General features: G+C 51.2%; 1 protein-coding gene across 3 annotated transcripts; it reads left to right on the top strand.

Moving 5' to 3' along the window:
* The first annotated feature begins 6602 nt into the window (after window positions 1-6602).
* Window positions 6603-17108, top strand: Kcne1 (potassium voltage-gated channel subfamily E regulatory subunit 1). 3 transcript variants are annotated; one of them, XM_042259559.2, is made up of 2 exons: window positions 6603-7397; window positions 16508-17108. In XM_042259559.2, exon 2 carries the CDS (start codon window positions 16547-16549, stop codon window positions 16928-16930), a length of 384 nt encoding a protein of 127 aa, XP_042115493.1. In that variant the 5' UTR covers window positions 6603-7397; window positions 16508-16546; the 3' UTR covers window positions 16931-17108. The 3 variants fall into 3 exon arrangements, with proteins under 3 accessions (XP_042115493.1, XP_015857615.1, XP_042115492.1); XM_016002129.3 differs by having other exon boundaries at window positions 6618-6949; XM_042259558.2 differs by lacking the exon at window positions 6603-7397 and adding an exon at window positions 14441-14638.
* The last annotated feature ends 2951 nt before the right edge of the window (window positions 17109-20059 follow it).

The raw sequence follows: 20059 nt of genomic DNA, 5'->3' as shown, positions 1-20059 counted from the left end.
AGTCTCTTTCCTGTTTCCGCTGAACCAGACATTTCTTTTCAGCTCTTTATCCTGTAACACGTTACCCATCATGGCTGTGTGTTCAGAGGTAAGGATGGATCAGAGCATGAACTCCCTGACCTTCCTCATCTAGGATGCTTTTCTCTAATTTTCTTCCTTCCTTTCTCTTCCTTCCTTCTCCCTTAGTGTAAATTAGGTGTCCAAAAGAATGGATTTCATTCAACACAACCATACCCGTGCGTCATGTACTTTGCTCAGATTCACCCCCTCCGTTCCCCTTTCTTATAACATCTTTCTTATTTACAATTCATTCTCTCGTACAGGAAGTGACTTGACTTCCTCACACGTCCACCCAACACCAGTCTAAGGGAAATAGAACAGGTATTCTGACTCTCTGAGTGGCACATGAACAAAACCAGAAACCAAGCTCTACGCCCCTGCTCAGGGTCAGTGAATGGCTGGCTGGCTGCAGAGCCTGGGACCCCAGGAGGCATTCCAGAATCCGCCTCATCTGGGTCACTCTCGCCAAGAGAAACAGAACACGAAGTAACTGTGGCCTTTGTTGAGGACGATTTCCTTGTCCGTGTATTCAACCCTCGGATTCGGTGGCATCTTGTGATTTCCAAAAGAACAATGTCAGAGGAGACGTGGCCTGAGCGGCTGTCACGACAGCAGATTTTCATTTAGATACTGCCATTCACACTCATTCTTCTTACTTACATTTCTGGTCTGATTGTCCATGCTCCAACTTTCCACTGAGTTCAGCTCAACCCCACATTCCCTGAGGCTCTTTCGTGCCCAGAGACCACCAGGGGATGCAGGCTGGGCTGCCATTGTTCCAGGAAAGGGTACTCCCCCAAATCACGGATAGACAAGTCGCCAGATACTTCAGAGATGCCCGGAAGGCTCATGCCACATGACCAGGTTCCTCCGTGGTCGCGGTGGGACTGAAGCGGAACTGGCTGTTAGAGTCTGCCTGTTGGAAGCTGACAGGTAAAGATGTAATCCGTTGTAGCCATTCATGGCTAAGCTAAGATGGAAATGGTATGTCCTGAAATGGCGCGCTCAAGGTCATCTAAAGCAGATCCAGGATGACCTCTGGTGAAGGCTTCAGGAACGAAAAAGAGAAAAACAGTCCCAAGAGCACTGTGGGGAGGAAGGGTGACCCCGGAGCTGCGGGAAACTGCACAGGTGGTCCAAACAAGGAGTGTCGATTACTCTGTCCTAAAGTCTGTATGGTCTAAAGAGGGCATGTTGGTGAGAGGGAGGGCTGGCACCCTACCTTTGCTCTGCAAGGTGGGCAAACACATACATACATTTGACTCAGGGCCCTGTGCCCTCCCCACGCAGGAACTCAGCAAATGGAACACATTCAGAAGCCATCAGTGTTTTCTTTATTGAGAAAAAAAATTAAGGAAATGGGTCTATGTTCGGATCAGAATATCATGTAAACCAAGAACACAGTTGGAAGATCGGGGTGGTCTTCCAAATCCTTTTACGTTTTTGTGAATTTTACACTATGGATTTTTGGCGTCTGCTCTTTCTAAAGATTTCATTCGAATATTTTGCTTCCCTCTAAGTCCTGCCCACCTCTGTCTCTGCTTCTGTTCTGGTCTCGTGTTTACTTAGTACTCGTGGGGACACGTCCACCATCCATATCCGCCCCTCGGGGCTTAAGCTCCAGATGGGGAAACCAACCGAAAACCAGAAACCATGACTGTGACTGCAGACAACGCTGCTCCTGAAAATTCAGGAATCTTCACTCGGCTGGGGAGAGGATTCAGTCGGCGACTGCAAGGCAAAGGACCTTTCTGGATCCCCAGCATCCAAATAAAAAGATGGATGTTGAGGTGCAAGCCTGAAACTCCACCCCAGGGAGGCAGAGACAAGAGAATTCTCGGGCCTTGCTGGCCACCCAGTCTAGCTAAGGTGGTAAGATCCAGGCCCAGCAAGAGACTCTGCTTCAAAAGCTAAGGTGAAAAGGGACTAAGGAAATCACCCAGTTTCAACCTCCAACCTCAATGCCCACACATGTGCACACACACACACACACACACACACACACACACACACACACACACACACCCTTCGCACACTTCCTGGGAAGGCCACTTGCACCAGTGTGCTCTGCAGGGGCGCCACTGTCCTTCCACCTCAAGGACTTCAACAATAGGGCTGCTGTGTTCTCAGGAATTGGAGACAGACCAAAATAATATCAGCCATGCAAGGAGCTGAGATGTGGATCTCACTCCATCTCCATATTCCTTGGCCTAGGTGAACACCCAGCATATTGTTACCTTTTCAACTTTAAATCCACAGTGTTTAAAGGGATTATACCCATGTCTGGGTAAACTGGACCAATTGAGTTTAAAAAAGAAAAATATAAAGGCAATGTTTATGTTCAAATGTCAGGCCGTGTGTGAGTAGACTTGGTGTCCTTTTCCCATGAATAACATTTCACACTGTAATTAATTTATCCATGTTCCCATCAGCCCAGCATTATTCCCCGACAAAAGCAGCGGTGAGGAGAGGCTGAGGGGGCGGGGACTCGGTTGTTTCTTTTGGAAAAGCTTTCTTAATTGGATATGTGTTCTTTTCATAACAATATAAAGACGATGGTGATTTGTCAAGGGCAGTCCTGGGTCTAAAGCCAGCTGCAACCTCTCTGCATGGTAGTTCAAGGGTGTTTCAAATTAGCAAATATGCCCTCGAGCCCTGGGCAGAGGCCGCTGAAGGTTCATTTCCAGGAGCATCTTGCCTTCCAGCAGCTGGGCAGTGTGCGCCACGTTTATTGACCTTAGTCCACAGTGGAGTCCCCTAGCATTGGTGCACGGTTAAGGTGACCGGAAAAGACGGCTCTTGTCTGCTCAGTGAGCTCTGCCATGGCTGCCACTGAGTGGCATCTGTGGATCTGTGACTGCAGCTTTGGTTAAGGTGTTGCATGTGTGAATTGGGAGAGGGAGGACCAAATGCCACAGAGATCTTTTCGTTTCTTGTTTTGTTTTTTTTCTCATATTCCCAAGAACTTTCTGGGGAAAGTTCAGAGCTGTTGTTCTAAGATGACACACAGCTGGCCAGTCTAAAGGTGCTCGCAACCCAACAAACACACAAGATCAAAGTATCCAGGAAATGAGTTCCCGGGAAGAGAAAGGAAGGAACAGGCCTGGGTTTTAGAGTCCGTGGGCCCTGGAAGGGACGGACCTACCACAGAATAACAAATCCTATCCCCACAGAGCCAGGCAGGCTGTGGCAAGCTGAGCCTGCTGAGATCCACTGTCGGAGGGACGTGGGCTGGGAGGGCTGTGGTGAGTAGCCCAAATTGTGTATAGAGGGGCTTACCTTACCAAATGGAGTCTTACCAGATTCCTTGAGTTTGAGAATAGAAACCAGAAATCTAGATGTTTCCATTTTTAATTTTAAAAATTAAATGAAAATTAAAGAAATGACCCCCTGTTGTGGGGCTGAGGTCTAAACCAGTCCTGGGCTCCATGTGGTGGAGGGCCATAGAGTGCGGGTTGAAAAGCTAAGAATGGAAGGCAGAATCCCTGGGGGAGGTCCGCATGGAAAAGAACAGGCTGTGTAGAGAATGGGGGTTCCCCGGGAGGGAGCAGGCTGTGTAGACAATGGGGGTTCCTCGGGAGGGAGCAGGCTGTGTAGACAATGGGGGTTTCTCGGGAGGGAGCAGGCTGTGTAGAGAATGGGGGTTCCTCGGGAGGGAGCAGGCTGTGTAGAAGAATGGGGTTTCTTGGGAGGGAGCAGGCTGTGTAGACAATGGGGGTTCCTCGGGAGGGAGCAGGCTGTGTAGACAATGGGGTCCCCTTCTGCTGTCTCAGCAGCTCATTTAGAGGAGAGTCGTGACAGGGACTGAGCCTGGTGACCAGTGGGACCTGCAAAGCCCAGAAGGTGGTGGGCAGTTTCTTTTCTATGTGGTTGAGCATTCCTTGGGTATATGCCCAAGAGTGGTATGGCTGGGTCTCGAGGTAGATCGATTCCCAATTTTCTGAGAAACTCAGTTTCTTTTCTAAACCAGGCACACTCTCAGGAGAGTGCCAAGAGACCAGCTTTAGTGAAGGATACCTCTTAGGAGCAGGACTCTCCACAGAGAAGCTATGGGGGTAAACTGAGGCAGACCTCCTATGTCTACGTGAATCATATCAGGTGAGGGACTGTAGTCAAGAGGAGGGTAGCATAGACTGGAGTCACCAGAGGAGACGGGCAGGTCAGGTCATGCATGTGGGATGCATGATGGAGAGACGATGACCTAGATGGCCAGAGGCTCACTTCCATCTTTGGGGAGACTCAGAATGGACCTTGAGTGCCATCCCCCGCCCGGTCTTGGTTTTGATGAGGAAGTACTGATGTTGTCAGCATGCTACAGCTGTGTTCTGTGTTTGGGATGAAGGAAACTTAGTGGTTTGTGGGTGTTCCTTACAGAAGACCCAGAATTCTCCAGGAAATGATAATTGCCCCCAAGCGCATAGGAATCATGGGCAATGCTCTTCGTGCACGATCATGTGTGTGTGTTTGTGGGAGGATTGCACATCTGTGTACAGCACACCTGCATGTGTATACACCTGCACACACGCACACACATTTTTAAAGCTTGAATTCTGGGGGGCAAACACAGGTCCCCATACATCCAAGGCAAACAATTTACTCACTGACCAGCTCCCTGGCCTTCTGTGTGGGCCTTAACCATACCCAAAGGCTGTGCATTAAAGGCTCGGTGCTCAGCTTGGTGCTGTGGACATGAGGTGGAGCCTCGTGGGACGCCTTTAAGACATTTGGAACGCCTCTGCAAGGGCCAGGGGCTTTCTAGCCCCTCTCTGTCTTTTTTGTTTCCTGGCTGTGAGGGACCGGTTTTGCTCTGCCTGTGTCCCCACCGGGGTACCCTGTCTTACCACAGGCCCAAAGCAATGGGTCCAGCGAAGCACCGGGAGTAGCCTTTAACACTGAGCAGTGAGCCCTTTCTAAGCTGATTGTTGAGGTAATACGAGGCTAACTAACGCAGACAACCAAGGGGAAGCCAAAGGGCAGGGGGCGCCCCCAGCCTGCTGCAGGAAGAACACCAGCTGAACAGCCACCATAGGGAACGGCCAAGTACCGTAGGCATACACTGAGCCTGGCTCGCTTGCCACCTGAGAATGAGCAGAGTCAAGAGAAAGCAGAGCGTCTAGATTTGAGACATTCCCAAGAGAGGATGATGGGAAGTGGCTGGTTTGGGGACATCACATTCACTGAAGCAGGGGCTCATAGAGGATGAAGTACAGTTACTGAGAAGGACGGAGGCCACATCGGTCATGACTTTAGTGGAGGGACCCAGGAGAAAGGAGGCAGGGGTTCTGGTTCTGTGGTCATCGCAGGGGATGGGGTCCTATCCATCACACCCAGGACGAGACGAGATGAGAGTTAAGAGCAAAGGGAGAAGAGGAATGGCCGGGGAAGCCAGTTCAAGTCCGCCTCACGCTGGCAAACAGGGAATGTCAAGTGCTGTAATAACTCATTCTGTAGGGAGCAGAGAGAACCCGGAAGAGAGCTGAAGACAGTGCTGTGTGCAAGGCACAATGCCTTTCTGGAAAAGCTCCCTTCACAATGCCCAGGGACAGGTGGGAGGCATCATCCCACGCCCTGATGAGAGAGATAGTGATCCAGGCAGCTGGTTTGGTCTGGATTGTGTAGGAAAGGACCGCACATGTAAAGGCTTGGTAGGATAAACCTGCTACTTCCGGCCGTCACCCATTCCCACCTGTTGGACTCCTGGCTTTGGAAGGGTGGGCAGAAAGATACCCCATGCCCACAGCACAACACAGCACTGAGGAGAAAGGAATTTTTAGACCAAGTTTATGGATTTGTTTTCCCTCTCTGGGGTATGTATAGTTGTTGAAGAAGACACAGAGTAGAAACACTAAACTCACTCTTGGGTATTCCCACAGCGGACAATGCTGACGTCAGGTGGTGTTTCTCCTTTACGTCCTTTTAAAATAATGTCTTGCTCTCTACGTAAAGTCCAGGGCCTGTGTTTTTCATGTAACGCGATAGCATAAAGATACCTTTGTGTTGAGTCAGGTGTGGTATTGTATGCATCCAGTCTTCGCACTTCACAGGTGGATCTCTGCGAACTTGAGGCCAGCCTGATCTACATAAGAGTGTACCAGGACAGCTAGGAATACGCAGTGAGACTCTGTCTCCACACACACACCAGCAAGCAAAAAAAAAAAAACAAAAAACATTACAGTCCACTTGTAAACATTTTGCTTGCAACTTCATATGATATTTCTCTTGTATCATATATACCATGACTTAATTATTTCTCTGGTTTTAGGCACCAAGATTTTAATTATTGTAAATAAAATTGTAAAGAATCTCTATATGCTTAAGAGTTCTCCTAAACTCAGATCCTCTCCCGGGAATAGATTTCTCAGAATAAAAACCACATGTCAAAAGCTGGAGGCATTCTAGTGCTTTACAAAGGGGCTGTGTGTGTGGAGTCGGCCACCCACACGAGGACAGTTCCGCAGCTGCCTTTGTCAACAGGAGTATTGCCCTGGAACGCTGCAGGTGACCCGTGGGACCGCCTCCACTCCCAGGAGTGGAGCCAGTTGTTCCCAGGCACACACTGAGGCTGTGGTCCTTAGACGAGGACGACCACACACCCTTGACTGTGGATGCCTCTGCTATGGCATCCACCAGCCTGGCCAGCCCCTCTCCCCGGGACAGCCTCCTGCCGCTTCACACCTGACCGGCTGGTGGGCAACGCTAGGAAACTGACCGGGAAGTTCTCGGAGCCGCTTCAGGACTTGCTCCCGCTGGGAGAGAAGGGCGGTTCGTACTGGCCTGAGAAATTGGGAGGTGGTGCCAGGGCTGGGGTGCCTCCAGCAACTGACTGCCCACAGCAGAGCCCCCGACAGTCTGGGCACCTCTGCACCCTCCATCCAGGACCAAGCACTCAGTAAGTAGATACTCAAGATAGCCTTGCAGAGTAACTGCAGGGCCACAGGGGTCCGGCGGGATATTAAGGGAAAGGAATCTGGAGAGGTTTTGAGCCATCTCTGATGTGACTGTTTGGAGCTGATTAACCGGGTGTTTGTCCAGTGTTGCCCCGGGTCTGGCCTCTGGATTCTCCTACAGACTGTCTGCCAGCCCCGAGCCCACCCGCTGGATTCAAAGTGCTCCCCGCCCTTGGCGCTGGGTGCAGGGTCCGGGTGGGCTGGGTGACCTCCGGGACCTGGGCCGGCGAGTGTAGGCGGAGCGGGGCTGGGGCCTCCCCTCCTCGGGTTCTGCGAGGCTCCGCCTGCCCCAAGCGGCACTGCACAGGGCGCCCAGGGCTCGACGATCCCGGCCTCAGCACACGCCTTGAACCCCGCTGCACACCCGGCTCCCTCGGCTTCCAGACCCGGGTAAGTCCGGGGCTCCTGCCTCTGGGACAGATGCCCTCCTGGGACCATAGCTCAGTCTTGGCCATGATTCAACCAAACTCCTCTCAGCCTGTCTTCACTTACGGGAAATCATAGGAACACATTTTGCTTTTATTATTAACTCATAGGCATTCTCGGAGAAAATTTGGAAAATACCTAAAAGCATCAAAAGAAAATTAAAACCACCACCCCATTCCTGAACCTCAGAGACCCCCACCCCACCCCCAGCTCAGCCATACTTAAAGGTGCAGCAGCTACACAGAGACTGATTTTCTTTTTATCAGCTAGTTGTTTAATTATTTTGATCAGGAGGGTTCCTGGGTTTGGGCCTTTTTCCCATGGGAAAGGCACGGGACATGGAGAACATGATTGATATCTGATAGTGATTGCAGTAATGAGGGAACGGGAAACTTCTAGAAGAAAGCTAGGCGACAGCCCTGGTGTGTGCCTAATCCCACTCCCCTGAGATAGAGTGCTCTTTGGGTCGTCTAAAGCACCTCACCCTGGACTGACAGCCCACTTCAGCACGAGAAGTCTGTCCATCTCCACGGAGGAAGACTAACTGTAGCTGCTATCTGTGGCCAGGGAGATGGGGCTTTCACAGAGTTCTCAGGCGCTGCTTGAATTCTTGGGGGTAGCTGGAATTTCAGACAGACTTGGTTGGGCCCAAAACTTCTGCCTTCCTCGCCTGTTGGGTTTTCCCAGCAGGTGAGGAAGGCACCCCAAATTCCCAAGGAAACAGCCCAGACGTCACCCACAGGGCTTGCCTGTGACAGTGGATTGGGAATGAATCCTAAAAACAAAAGCACCCGAGGCCCTCAGAGAGATTCACACACGTCATCTACATCTCCAGGGTGAGCCTACTCTGGTGTGGTCTCTCTTTTTGCGAGTCAGATGGAACTCGGAGGCATCCATGCATTCATGCATGCAAGCCTGCTTCTGATGAATGATTGCTGCATTTCCCACCAGATGCAGTCTTGGTTCCAGCTGTTCTGGACAGAATGAAAAACAGCACACACAAAGATCTGCTCGAAAGGCTTGCCTTTGGGTGGGAAAGATACACATGCAACAGTGAACGCAGTGATTAAGAAAACGATGCCATACTATGATAACATTCAATCAGTGCTACGGAAAAGAGCAAAGGAATGTGGGACAAAAGCATATTATCTTAATAATTACTGGCACTCTTAAAACATTTAGAGATAAGGTGAGTTTCAGATCCATGTATATAGCAATATAGATAATAAACATTATATCATGTAAAAGATTTATAAAAATAAAAACAATTTAAATTTTAGCAGGAGGACATACTGTGTTGCCAGAGGCTTTCCTATAGTGAGCTCACTCCCAGAATGCAATGTGCTTTCTCACTTATTCACTCATTCACTTATTCACCCTCTCACTGCAGTGGTATCGGATCTAACCCTGAGCTCTCGTTTACATCGCCATTCCTTCCTGAAATAATCTAAGTGCTGGAGTAGGGAATGGAGGCAGCTAATAGTCTATAGATGTGAGAGGCTCCTGGGAGGAAATGCCCAAATAGACTTGCAAACTGCTCCAACTGTGGGGCAGAGAGACTGGCACCATGAGGGGCCAAAACAGGGAGACGGGGTGGGGTCTTCACAGTTTGCTATTCCATCTAGCCTTCGGAGGACCTGTAGCACATTGCCACAGAGATGGCCTACCCACGCTCTCGAGGAGAGCAGGGGCAAAGTCATGGCAGGGTTATTTGATGTTGCATACAACCCTGCCCTGTGGTGTGTGCATATAGGCAGAGTAGAGTTCCCCTCCCAAGCCTTTAGACGGAGAAACGAAGGCTCTTTGGTTTTACTTAATTTGCTGAAAAGTACCATTCCCAATTCCTTCCTTATAAACGACTTCTGCTGTCATTTGTCCTTTATCCAAAATTCTCACACTCCTCCCTCGTTGAATCTTCCGAGTCTGCATTTCCATCCCTCAGCCAGCCTCTGTGTCTGTCACCCGTGGGGAGGTCCAGGAAAGCCAGGGGAACAGAACCAGATTCAGAGGCTGCAGCTCACATGTAGTCAGGAGCTGGCAGATAGCAAGCAGCTTCCTCATTTGCGGCTGGTAGTTCTGGGTCTCCACACTTTGTCCTAACTCCTCGGGAAGCCCTGTCTGCCTCGTCCCCAGGGAGAGATGAAGACCAAGGCAATGCCAGCTTGCTCCCTGGAGAGTCTGGAGGGCCCCTCAGGAGGGGTAAACGTAGCATATGTGTGTTTCCAGAATTTGGACAGGGGGTTGAAAGGAAGGCATGAGCGATAGACAGTTGCTTCCAAGGACAGCTGGTGTAAATTCCAGGCTCATCCAAGGTCATAGTCACCCACATCAGGCCTGTCTGGAGTCGCTTTCGCTCTCAGTCTGCTGCTTATCACAGAAGGCCGAATGCTTTGGTGACTCAGCCCTGCGTCCTGCTTGAGGAGTGCTCTTTCGAGGAAATGCTTCAGGAATCCTGTCAGTCAGAACAAGAATGCACCCCACTCCACTGAGATAAGGAGTGATTAGGGGAGAGCCCTTTGGTTCTCCCAAACCTGAGAGGGGCGACAGGAACCAGGCCCCAGCTCCGGCCGTGACCCCCATCTCTCCTGTCTATCCTGGAGCCTAAACTGCTAAAAGAAAGCCCTGCCCGGTGAGCAAGCCTCAAGTCCTCAGAACGTTGCCAGTGTTGGGAAAGCCTTTGTTCCGGAAGCTTCCAGACTGTTATCGGTGCTGATAGGTAGGTAACCTAGCAAGAGCGTATGGGGCGGGGGCAGGAAGGCAGGGGGTGCACTGGGGGCCTCACAGGCTCCACTAAGGCAGGGGGTGCAATGGGGGCCTCACAGTCTCCACCAAGGCAGAGGGGTGCACTGGGGGCCTCACAGACTCCACTAAGGCAGAGGGGTGCACTGGGGGCCTCACAGACTCCACTAAGGCAGGGGGTGCACTGGGGGCCTCACAGACTCCACTAAGGCAGAGGGGTGCACTGGGGGCCTCACAGACTCCACTAAGGCAGAGGGGTGCACTGGGGGCCTCACAGACTCCACCAAGGCAGAGGGGTGCACTGGGGGCCTCACAGACTCCACTAAGGCAGAGGGGTGCACTGGGGGCCTCACAGACTCCACTAAGGCAGAGGGGTGCACTGGGGGCCTCACAGGCTCCACTAAGGCAGAGGGGTGCACCGGGGGCCTCACAGACTCCACTAAGGCAGAGGGGTGCACCGGGGGCCTCACAGACTCCACTAAGGCAGAGGGGTGCACCGGGGGCCTCACAGACTCCACTAAGGCAGAGGGGTGCACCGGGGGCCTCACAGACTCCACTAAGGCAGAGGGGTGCACCGGGGGCCTCACAGACTCCACTAAGGCAGAGGGGTGCACTGGGGGCCTCACAGACTCCACTTGCAGCTGTTCAGTTTCTCTCAGCTTCCCAGAGCCCTGAATCCTGAGCGACTCCAGGCAGGCATGCAGCTCTGGGGCCGAACTTTCAAGGGAAAAACACACTTGCACTGTTCTAACTGGGACCAGGCCCCTGCTTCAAGCCCAAGCATCTGCAGAAATGAGCAGAAATGGCAGCCAGTGCCAGTGTGACAATGTCCAACCCAGGCTGAGCCCCAGCTTGGTTATGTCTGAACTGGGCATTCCCGGTTCCTTTGATGCTGCCTCATTGTCCTGTACCAGTCAGTGACTCAGACCAACAGTTCTCCCAGGGCAGAGCTGTCTGTGGAGAGCTTAGATGGGGCCAACTTCTCATAGTTTAGGGATGAAGCCAGTTCTCACATGTGAGACCCAACTGGACCCGAGGAGTGGCTGGCTCCCCAGTTTGAGTCTAAAGTGTCCATCTCCTCTCTCCAAGGTCCTGGGAACGCTGTTCTCTGTACTGATACAGTGGAGGCTGGTAGCTAAAAAAAATTACATTGCACATGTTTTGATGGGAGAGATGACTTGGGTCACTCATCTCAGCACTGTGGAGCTCAGTTTTCTGTAAATTAGAACTGTTGGGTCAGTTGCTCTCCACGCCCGTTTGAGTCCACCAGTCTGGACACCAGGGCCCCCAGGCTGGGGTGCTCTGACACTGTAATGGGAGAGAACTTGGGGAATCTGACAAAAGGCCCCCCATGGCAGGCACATTGGACCCTGTGTCCTTTCTGCCAGGACCATCATGTGGAGTCTCAGCATACAGTGTACCACGGTGAACAGCCTGCAGGCTTTGTGGGGTACAGAGGGGTCAGTGAAGGCAGGGGAATGCATTTGTGTAGAGTACGGACCAATTCCCACAAACCTGTGGAGCTGTTATTTGAAAGGCAGGTGCTCAAGCCGGCTTTTCTGGCCCAGCATGAAGCTAATCATAGTTTAAGGTGCCAGGGTGAGCTAGCTGGAGCACAGTGAAGGTGATACTTTCTGGAGAAGCATGCCAGACCAAGAAAGATCTGGAAAACCAGGAAGATGTGAACATTCGACCATGAAACCATGCTTTATAGCTCAGACAGTTAATTCTGCAAAACGTCAGTCCATTTTCTAAGTTTCCACTGCGCAGCCCAGATGCCTCGGACTGACTGTTAGTGTCAGTCGGCAGTACAGAGCTCTGTCTGTGACAAAGAACACCTAGGCCTAATAATCCATAAGGAGTTCCTTTCCCGCTGGGTGTGTAGCTCTCTTGTAGAGTGCCTGGTTAGTGCACGATGCCCTGGGCTCAGTCCTCAGCGGGCATAATCCAGGTGTGGTGACGTAATGGGGAGGTGGAGGCATGACCTTTAGAATTCAAGGTCATCCTTGGGTCCCAGTAAGTTCAAGGCCAGTGTGGACTACATGAGACGCTCTCAAGAGAAAAATCCCTTCTTCCTGTCCTGGAAGCTGAAAGGCCGAGGCTCACACCTGGCTAGAGCCTTCTGTTTGTGCCGTCCCACGGTGGAAGGGGGAGGACGGAGTGGGATCAACAGCCCCACACTCATTCTAACCACAGTAAAGGCCCCGTTTCTTGGCACTGTTTCGTTGAGAATTCCTTCCAGCACCTGACTGGGGGACACAGTCAAACCATAGCGGGAAGCTTTTTAAAAGTCCGTGTCAGGAACCCAGAGTGACATCATTAAAATGCCGAGGTGGGATCCAGGTGTCATTTTCTGAGCTCTCCACAGAGCTTCTCAAAGCTAGTCAGCCTGGTGCCCAGAGCAGCAGCTTGAGCCCCCAGAACTCAGAAGGCAATGCGCATGCAAATCCCCAATCTACACCTCAGTCCTGAGAAACCCTGGAGGGGGAGCCCAGCAATCTGCAGTTCACAGGTGCGTCTCAGGCGTGCTAAACCAGGACCTTAGCAGGAGAGGAAGGGTCGGGTGGGCCGGGGGTGGGGTGGGGTGGGGTGGGGTTGAAACAGACGTTCGGGGCTGTTTCTTCCGGCCACAGTAATTTCCATCTGGTTTGAAGAAACAGGTCTTTTCAGCAAACCCACAAGAATAAATTAAATACAGAAGTGACTCTGAAATTAGTTTCCTGTGTAGAGGTGGTGATTCTACACCAGTCAACATTTGGGTCCCCCAGTGTTGCCTGCCACATAGACACTGGTCCGTAAGAGCTCCCTGGTAGTAACTGGTAGCAGGATTGTGTGCCAGCGCAGTCACTCTGGGATTTTGGAAATAAAATCATACCATCAGCTCAATGCCTGCTCTTCCCTGGGGGAGGGGCCTGAGACTCCCTAACCGGTTTCAACTCCTTTAGGAAGAAATCATTGAGCTTTGACCTTTGATCTGTTTCTGGATGACTCCCGCCTGTTCCCGTAGTTGCCAGAATGGGGCTCGATTTTTCCTTGGTTGAGGAATCGGTAGTGTGTTGTCCTGTCAACCTTCCCCGCCCCAACAGGCCTCTGCACATGCTCAAACGGCTAGCAATCAGAAAGATGAGCTTCATTTCTCGTTTACGACAGCTCTCTCCAGAAAGTGTGGGAGAGAGCCACAGTGGTCAACCATGGTAAAAATGAAACTTAAAACCTAAAGCCACAAATTCTTAGAGTGCAACTTCTAAGCGAGGCAGAAAACCCCATGGCCTCATGTGTCATCCGTTTCCTGTGACTGTGACCAACACTAAGACAGCAGTCTGGAAGGGCTTGCTTTGCCTCACACCCTCAGGGCTTCCATCCGTGGTCGCTTAGCTCCACGGGTTCTGGGCTGAGGCGAGGCAGAGCAGCACACAGTAAAACAGATCTACTCACCTTTCTGCAGCCAGGAAGCAGCGAGCGGTGTCGGGAAAGGGCCAAGGGGAATGCTGCCTTCAAAGGCAACAACAACCCACGTTCTTCAGCTCAGCCTCAGCTCTACAGGTCTACCACCTTCTGCCAGTCTATTCAAATTCTGAATCCATTTATGGATTTACCCATCCATTAAGCCAAAGCCTGCATGATCTATTCATCTCTGGAAAGGTTCTCACACCCAGAAGTGTGCTCTACCGATACCCTAGGTGTCTCCCAATCTTGTCAAGTCGAGCTCTTGGTGAGCTCTTGTGCTGAGAGAGAAGATCTGGGGTCACAGTCATGTGTATGATTCTGAAGGAGCAGATGTGATCTCACCAGGGTGAGTGGCATGAGGAGAGGCAGAGGGAGAGTCACTAACATGTCGATGGTGGGAGAGCAAGGAAGGTTCAGAAGGTGCAAACATCTTCACCCGAGGAATGATGTTGGTCAATGTCACAGTCCCATTCTCCCTGGGAAAGGCTGAGCTGCCATGGTGTATGATTGTCTTTTTTCTTGGTGATTCTGGCCAGAAACTGTGTCCCAAACATACCTTTGCCTCTAGTTACAATTATCACTAAGGGTACCTCATGGGCATATTCTACTAAAAACTGCCTTGAGTCTCCTAGGAGATGAGGTTGGGCCACCTCAAGCCAGGTAAACTCCTACTGGCCATTTTTGAGTTGAACTGAGAGCATGAATGACTTCAACATCTCTAGGTTTCTGTTTCCAAACAGAAGAGATGGGTAGAAGGTGGTATTTACATCCACAACCACAGCTACACCCACCCCAAAAGAATAGAAATAGTTTTAGCTTATCAGTGATTTGATGGTCACCTAGACAGGGTTCTTAGAACACACAAAATACCACCCGACAGAATTCTACAGTTACTGGGGACACCTCTCGCAATGACCAAGCCTGGGTGTTCAGATGAGACACTAAAGAGACAGAAGAAGCGACGTATTCCCCATGGCCCTGCTAGTCATTCACAGGAGGCAGGTGATCGGAGAAGGAAGGTGAGCACACTGGAACCCACGTCCTCAGACTAGAGTGCTGGTGAACTCGGCACTCAGTCCACGGGCCGCCATGATATAGGGTAGGGCTTCCACTCAGCGAACACAGCCGCCCCTAGAGAGACATCCATGGTGGAACAGACCCTCCTAGTCCATTCTCTCGATAGATCTGAGCATTGTGCCTGGGTAGTTTATAAAGAATAATGCCTTGTTTGGGTCATGGTTCTGAAGATGTCCAACAGTGTGGTGTAGTCACGTGTTTGGTATCTAGCAAGCACCTTGTACTACATCATGCCACGGCAGAGGGCACCACATAGGTAGACACAGCAAGTTCACCACGGATAACCCATTATATCCATAGAGAAATTCAAGGGTAGTAAAGCCCCTCCCTCAAGAACACATTCATCTATAAACGGATTCATGCATTTTCGAGGGCAGCATCCTTATGATACAGTTCCTTTCCAGTGGTCTTATTGCTCAACACTGTTACCCTGAGAACCAAGTTTCCAACCTGCGGCCTTTGGGGGGACGCATTCACCCTACAGCAACCACCCATTACACATTCCTTCCCAAGGTGACTGCGGGTGCCTCAGTCCGAGGAGTCACATGAACCTCTGAAGTCACCTTTCTGTTGCTGTGATAAACGCCATGACCAAAAATGACTTATGGAGGAGTTTCTGCTGACTTGCAGTTGCAGAGGGAGAGTCCACAGTGGTGGGGGAGGCATGGCAGCAGACAGCCGAAACAGGAAGCTGAGAGGTCACATCTTCATCTGCACACAGGAAGCAGAGAGAGAGAACTGGAAGTGGGCGGGACTATAAGCCCTCAACCCCTCCCCAAGGGCTGTTTTTCCTCCACGGTGCCTTCACCTCCTAAAAGTTCTACAGCTTCCCACAAGGGCACTGCAAGCCCAGGACCAAGCACTCAAGTACATCTCCTGTGGGGGAGATCCCCACTCATCACCACAGCCACCGAGAACTATTGTAGGGATGTATAATTCCTTTCCAGGCCCACAGAACCAGCACGAGGCTGATTAGCTCTCTTTTGTTTATTATTTATTTATCATTTTTGAGACAGACTCTCACTAGCCCTGGCTGGCCTGGAACTCATTCTGTAGACCCAAACTCATAGGGATCCTCCTGCCTCTGCTTACCAGGTACATTTTTATTTTTTAAAGTTTTTTTTAAGCACACTTTTTATTTATTTGTTTGTTTGTTTGTTTGTTTGTTTTGTGTTTGTGTGTATGCCTGTGTATGTTGGGAAGGGACACATACACGTGGAGGTCAGAGGACAGTTTTCAGGAGTCAGTTCTCTCCCCCTACCACGTGGGTCCCAGGGATGGAACTCAGGTCTTCAGGCCTGGCTTTAGTCAGTGCCTTCACCCAGTGAGCTGATTTGCCAGGGCCATCTGCTTTATTCATGGAGTGGCCACCATAGTGTCCACTCTGGGGGGAGTGGGCAGAGAGAGGAATGAGTGTTTCGACATGGACATGGGTTGAATGTAAGGAAATGCACACGCGCACAGCCTATGGATGGGCCATAAAGACAGTAATAAGGGAAAAAGGAATGAGACCCAATGAGGTACATGACCCCATATTATTTATGACACACACATACGTGTATGCAGTAACATACATTGATGAAGCTCATCCCAATGACTGCCCCAGAGAGTTGAGGGGATGATGGGTAGAACTGAAGTGAGTCAAGTTATCAGCTGATTGACCAAGAGAGGCCGATGAGACTCCCGATGTATAGACCACAGAAAGATGTTTGTCCACTCCCTCTGTCACCCGAGACTCTGAAGAGTTGTGAGCATGGCGTGGGAGGTGGCCCGTTCACACTGGTTGATTTCAAGTTGCATTTTCCTTTCAGGAATTTCGCTCTACACCAGGGGAAACCGTGAAGCCCAGGATGATCCTGTCTAATTCCACGGCTGCGCTGTCCTTTCTGACCACGCTGTGGCAGGAGACAGCCGAGCAGGACGGCGACGCGTCAAGCCTGGCTCGCAGGTCTCAGCTCCGCGATGACAGCAAGCTGGAAGCGCTCTACATCCTCATGGTGCTGGGCTTCTTCGGCTTCTTCACCCTGGGCATCATGCTGAGCTACATCCGATCCAAGAAGCTGGAGCACTCACACGACCCATTCAACGTGTACATCGAGTCAGATGCCTGGCAGGAGAAAGACAAGGCGTTCTTCCAGGCCCGCGTTCTGGAGAGCTGCAGAGCATGCTACGTCATTGAAAACCAGGCGGCTGTGGAGCAGCCTGCCTCACACCTTCCCGAACCCCACAGCTAGTGAGGAGTAGACAAGCCCCACATGGGACAGCCTTTCTAGTCACACGCATGTCATAGCCTTTACTGTAGGGATGCCATTGGAGTCTTTGCTAGTGAACAATTGAGGGATGAATTAATAACACACGTTTTCTAAAATCACATTCCTTCTATAATAGATGATCAATTTATTCTACAGCACCTACCCTTGTTTGTTTGTTTTTAATCTAGCAGAGTCCCCAACAATGGGGCCTCTGAGAATGCAAGCCAAGTTTCCCCAAATCTCTCGACGTTAGCAGGGTCACACGACAAAGTTCTGATCAGAAGATACGGACATGGTGAGTCCAGTTCGTAAGTAGCCTTTGAAGAGGGAAGGGTGTGCCCTTCATCTTCCTTGTCCCCCTTAAGGACATTGGTACACTCAAGCAGCTCTGACAGGAACAGCAATCCCTCGGGTGATGCAGATGGAGCAGGACCGCTCCCCTCCCTGCACTGCCTGCCTGTCAGGGTCTTAGAAAGAGCTTTACCCCACAGCCCCTGCAGCCACTGCTTATCTCGGTCTCCGCTAAAGTCACGGAATCAGTATCCAAACCCAGTGGCCCCTCTGTCCTCGTCCCTCTGTTCACAACTGTGGCTCTATCCTCCTGCCCTCCTGTCTCCCAACTCCTCCCTTATAATATTCCTTACACACACACACACACACACACACACACACACACACACACACACCCCTCACAGTTCAACCTGGATGGAAATTGCTTCTTATATATAGGGCTGGAACACAGTAGAAAAAGACAGACACCATGGACAAGGTGCACAGTTATCACTGGAGGGAAAGTGGCCACCCACCATCCCAAAGGGCCAGGGGAAGGTGTATACATGGGCGTTGGCAGCACACGGGACTGATGTGGCAGGGTCCTTGAGGTGTGACAGGTTTGACTTGGATGAATTATGTTCCTAAAAGACATATTGAGGTTCGACACAAGGAGAATGCTATGAGATGCCAGAGGCAGAGGTCGGAGGACGAAGACAAAAGCCAAAGCGCTAAAGATGGATGGCCACTGGACTCGGGACAGAAACGAGGAGCAATTCTCCTTGCGCGTTTTCAAGGACATGAGGCCCTCCCAAGCCTTCGTCCCAGACTCCGGCCTTGAGGACACAGGACAAGGCCCGTCTGTTGTTTAGGGAGACTTTGATAAGACAGTCTAGCCAGCTAGGGCAGTATCAGCTGCACCTCCCCCTCGGACAGACGGAACTGTGGGAGTGGGGTGGAGAGTGGTGGCCCCAGAGCCGCTGTTCACAGCAGACAGACACAGACATCTCAGCCCCCGGCATGGGGAAGCAGCGCCCTGAGTGCCAGCCTTCTCCAGCTACCACCTGCGATACGAGGACCTTTAGTACCATGGCACCTTGAAAGCTCACCGGCTGGCACTCCTGGAGAGTGTGAAACACTTCGGGGAGACACAAGTTCTGGAAAACTGAACGCCGGGCCGGCAAGACGGCTTGGTATAGAGGCGACCTGGGTCTGTTCCCTAGAACCCATGGTGGAAGGAAAGGACAGACCGCAGAAAGTCGTCCTCTGACCTCCACGTGATGCACAGTGCATGCACACAGACACAGACAGACACACACATGCACACACACACAACCATACACATATAAAACAACAATAAATAAAGATTTAATCCACAATCTAATGAAAAGCACCTCCCGCACGGCACTGACTGTGCTCCAGTAGACACATTTAGCTCTGTCTGATTGGATGATTATAGCCCTCATTTCCCAATAAGCAGTGATTCCCGTGTGTGCGTGGGAGGAGGGCGCATCTCCACATCAGAACCCTGATGTGGGTTAGCCTCTGAATTGCCACTGTCTTTGAATAATTATTTGGGTCCCAGGATCCTTTGAATTCCAATGAATGCTCAACTCCTTCCCACCCCAAGACGCTCAGGGACGCTCTCCCTCCTGTCCTGAGGGTTCAGAGCCCCTGGAATCCAGCTGTGGCTGCTGCATCCATGGTCCCTGTGTGAACCAAACTCTGCTCCAAACAGATTCCTGTTGCCCAGGCTGGAGGGAAGGTTTGGAGAGCGACCCAGAGACCTTGTGACTTGTGACACAGTGACATTGATATTCCTGGCATACAGACCTGTCACCAGCTCCTTTCTCCACAGGAATTCCTGTGCCTTTTAAGGCAGGGAAATCCCCAGGCCTTGGTGTTATCTGCCCTTGGATGACTGGGCCTCACACGCACTGCCCAACTGCAGACTCCTTATCTCTTCTGGCCCCTTTATTTAAAAGGCAGAAGGGAAGAGGCAAGAAATGACCTGAACCTCCAAATGTCACCTGCCTGTGTGGCTGTAACCTCCAACTGCACACATATATAGAGAGAGGGTCAGTGTTGTGCCAGGAACCATTCTCAGCTCTTTGTAGATTCTCAGTCCATATTCTGCACATGCTATTTTTGTTAGGGCGGTGCCTTTTGCTGTATTAACATTTTTTAATTAAAGCTTTTTAAACATGATCTTGTGTTGTCTTTTTTGAAAAATAAGGTTTATTGTCTCTGGTTTTATGTGTATGACTGTTAGTCTGCATATACGTAAGTGTCCTTGGTGCCTGGTGCCTGTGGCGGTCAGGAGAGGGTGTCGGATCCCCTGGGGTTACAGTGGCTCTAAACTGCCATGTGGGTGCTGGGAACTGAGCCCAGGTACCCTGCTGAGGAGTCCATGCTCTTGACAGTTAAGCCCCCTCGTCGCGTCCCAGGGCTGTTGTATTCCCATCACTGTGATCCATTTGGAAGAGGAACAGAGGTTTGAGGGGCTTCACAGGCAGCGCCAGCGGCTGTGGAAAGAGGAGTATGGGACCGCCATGAATGCACAGTGCGTCAAGGTGGAGAATCATGGACCCCTCTGACCAAGAGTGAGGAGGGGACATTGGTCACCAGGGAGCACCCTTCTCACCCATGCTGGCTGGGTGTTTTGACAAGCTAGGGAAGAGGATCTTCAGTTGAGAAAATGCCCCCACCGCAATGGTCTTTGGGCAAGCTGCAGGGCATTTTCGTGATTAATGACTAATGGGGGAGGGCCCAGCCCACTGTGGGCGGAGCCACCACCGGGGACGGGCGGTCCAATGGTGTGTTCCTCCATGGCTTCTGCTT

The sequence above is a fragment of the Peromyscus maniculatus genome, chromosome 12 (assembly GCF_049852395.1).
Source record: "Peromyscus maniculatus bairdii isolate BWxNUB_F1_BW_parent chromosome 12, HU_Pman_BW_mat_3.1, whole genome shotgun sequence".
NCBI lineage: Eukaryota > Metazoa > Chordata > Mammalia > Rodentia > Cricetidae > Peromyscus > Peromyscus maniculatus.
The sequence above is the reverse complement of the archived record's forward strand: the minus strand, read 5'-3'. Positions and strand labels throughout refer to the sequence as shown.

Excerpts from the sequence above, each read along its gene's own strand:
- Kcne1 (XM_042259558.2), top strand. The coding sequence starts at position 14,531 with ATGACCAAGCCTGGGTGTTCAGATGAGACACTAAAGAGACAGAAGAAG. Across the intron at positions 14,639-16,507 it reads CAGGTGATCGGAGAAGGAAG|GAATTTCGCTCTACACCAGG; the intron begins GTGAGCACACTG and ends TTTTCCTTTCAG.